This window comes from Sphaeroforma arctica, assembly GCF_001186125.1.
Source record: "Sphaeroforma arctica JP610 unplaced genomic scaffold supercont1.79, whole genome shotgun sequence".
Classification (NCBI taxonomy): Eukaryota; class Ichthyosporea; order Ichthyophonida; genus Sphaeroforma; species Sphaeroforma arctica.
The window spans coordinates 72,896-76,225 of NW_014040479.1; the positions used below are offsets into that span (position 1 = coordinate 72,896).

General features: G+C 41.8%; 1 protein-coding gene across 1 annotated transcript in view; it reads right to left on the reverse strand.

Annotated features, from left to right (window-relative positions):
• SARC_01870 (hypothetical protein) overlaps window positions 1–3,037 on the reverse strand; it is a 5,573-nt gene extending 2,536 nt beyond the window's left edge. Inside the window, exons 1-4 of the mRNA XM_014304392.1 lie at window positions 2,842–3,037; window positions 2,228–2,336; window positions 1,796–2,050; window positions 498–545 (exon numbers count right to left, since the gene is read on the reverse strand). Of these exons, the coding sequence (XP_014159867.1) occupies window positions 498–545; window positions 1,796–2,050; window positions 2,228–2,336; window positions 2,842–2,977 (548 nt within the window). The 5' untranslated portion in view covers window positions 2,978–3,037. The remainder of the gene's footprint in view (window positions 1–497; window positions 546–1,795; window positions 2,051–2,227; window positions 2,337–2,841) is intronic.
• Between the last annotated feature and the right edge of the window lie 293 nt (window positions 3,038–3,330).

The window sequence follows — 3,330 nt, forward strand, 5'->3', positions numbered from 1 at the left end:
TATGAATATACGTACATTGTATATTAGAATAAAAAAGGCACCCGTCAGAAGCAGTCCAAACATAGGTCTCCATATAACCAGTAATTTACATATATATACATATACACACACAGATATAGATATATATAGATATATATACGTTTATATAAATATACAAATACATACACACACACACATATATATATATATATAAATATAGATATATATATGCATGTACATACATACATATGCATATATATATATACATACACACATATATATATATAAAAACACATACATATATATATATATATATAATAGATATACAGATATATACACATACATAAATATGTATATATACATATACATATGTACATATATACATATGTACATACACACACACCCACACACATATATATATATATTTATATATGTATATATATATATATATGTTTATATGTATATATATACATAAATGTGATCTGAAAGTACAAACGCACAGTGCTATGACTACATACTTTAACTTCTGAGGCCTTTCTTCGCCTTCTTTTGCCACTGGACCCTCCCTGTGAATGGCCACACACAAAAGGTGTGGTTGATAGCGTGTGGGTGAGTATAGCGATGTAGCGCAAAAAATGAAACTAGAAGGGAGCCACGAGGGTAGAGAAAACCAAACCCCAGACCTCTATTCACCCACAAGGAGAGAAAACCAAACCCTAAACTTCTATTCACCCACAAGGAGGGAAAACCAAACCCTAAACCTCTATTCACCCACAAGGAGAGAAAACCAAATCCTAAACTCTAAAACCACAAGGAGGGAAAACCAAACCCTAAACTTCTATTCACCCACAAGGAGGGAAAACCAAACCCTAAACCTCTATTCACCCACAAGGAGAGAAAACCAAATCCTAAACTCTAAAACCACAAGGAGGGAAAACCAAACCCTAAACCTCTATTCACCCACAAGGAGAGACAACCAAACCCTAAACTTTAAAACCACAAGGAGCGAAAACCAAACCCTAAACCTCTATTCACCCACAAGGAGAGAAAACCAAACCCTAAACTCTAAAACCACAAGGAGAGACAACCAAACCCTAAACTCTAAAACCACAAGGAGCGAAAACCAAACCCTAAACCTCTATTCACCCACAAGGAGAGAAAACCAAATCCTCAAACTCCTAAACACCCACAAGCGGAACGAAATGTTGATACGTCTGGGAGCATACGAGCGAATGTGCGACTGCAGTCCGCGCGAAGGCCAAAAATAAAATGAGAACAACGGAAGGCAATATATTGGACAGTGACATGACAAAAGCGATGGCTATGCAAAGGGATGGCTATACAAAGGCGCACGAGACATGGAGCGGAAACAGTCCACTGCCTCAGACATGTGCTCAATCGGGGAAGTGAATTCAATAGATGGGCGTACATGTCTCCTCCGCGCAATGTAGATTTGTGCGGACACGCTCCACAGGTGGTATTGTATAGTACAGCCCATACGTTACAGATAGCGTACTCCCATACCCATCATCTATCTCTCGCACGCTACCCCACCAGACGCAAGAACAAACACAACAGTACTACATACGTTTAAGCTATTCAGTGTATAAAGCCCCAAGTATTACAACCATATGCAGCTGTGCAGAACGACCCATCTGCATATGACTCACCTGTTGTACGCGCATACACCATATAGTCACTTCGCGGACGCACTGGATGTGCTACGCAACTACAAACCCGGTGGCTTTAGGGTTTTTAACCCTAAAATCATGTGGCCAGCCTAAAACCCTAAACCCTACCGTTGAATACAACCCACCTGTCGTACTGATGCAGGTCAGCCAGGCACTTGATGAATGCACGGTAGTACTTCTTGGTAGTAGTCCAACTGGGCAGCAGCAGAAAGAAAGGCGTGGGCCCCATCTCCTCAGACGCACTGGGGCTGTCCTGATCGCTGTCGCTGTCGTCTCCTTTGCCACTCTGGTTCTTCTTCTTCGTCTTCTGTTTGTTTTTGTTGTCTTTGGCTTTGGACTCCGAACCATCGCTATCGCTCCCACTGTCACTATCACTATCACTGCCGGTGTTCACGAGATGGAGAGTACATCAAGAGCGTATAAGATGACACGTGGACAATCGCTACAAATCAATAGACATCACGTAAACGTTAATGTATGTGCCTCCCAATCCTAGCACAAGGCCTTCTGACAGCACAGTGGTCTAACACTCCACTGCCAATACTAGCGCAATGTACCTGTCACTGTCGCTGTCACTGTCACAGTCGCTGTCTGATTGGTCACCTGCCATCATCTGGTCGTATCGGTTGTCAAGGATGTACTGGAACAATTTCTTTTTGTGGTCCCCTACATCGCAAGATATATACCGACTTTAGGTATATATATATATACATGTATACATATATATACATACATACATATATATATATATATATATATACGCGATAGCGCTCCATCAGCGCAATCAGGAAATCGACTGTAAGGAGCCGTAACAAGACAATGCGTGTCATGCAAGAAATTGACCAACAGTGTAGAAATGTCGATCGATTTAATAAACGCACCTTGTCGGGAATAGAAGGAAACACTATACAAAATAAAATAAAGGTCTTAGACCATGCAATTGCTCACGAGGAAAGTGTCACGGATCAAAGAGCGACCACCAAATAAACATCATTCACCACAAGAGAGTACTAACAGACACCGATGTTAAAAATACCTACACAGATGTTAGACATACCTACACAGATATTAGATATACCTACATAGATGATAGACATACCTACACAGATGCTAGACACTGTTAGACATACCTACACAGTTGCTAGACATACCTTCAAGATGTTAGACATACCTGAATACGGAGGGTTAGTGACTAGCACATCGTGTGTGGGAACGGTCTTGTTCTTGACATCCTGGTAGAAGTCTTTCTTTTCGTTGATGACCTTTGCAAAGCCCAGGTCATTGAGAATGCGCACGGTGGCTCCCATGCAGAAATACGGATCGTACAGCGCCAGCGACGCAGACGCCTGTGACACATCCACCACACCTGGACAACCACATCACACACAGGAGTAAGTGCCGTGCGCATGCTCACATGAGGATGTGTGTCTATGTTGCAGTGTTTTTCTGGAGTGCCTTCGTGTATGCGTGGATTACACTCAAGATGATATAGTGTCTGTATTTTGCGCGTGATTGACATGTAGACTACGCACGCTTATAAAAGTATACATAAGTGCGTTTGAAATTTATGTGTACGCGTGTACTCTTGGTAAGATGCGACGGCGAACTCTCAGCATTGCAGTCTAGAACAGAGGTGACTGAAACAGACTTGTTCTATATA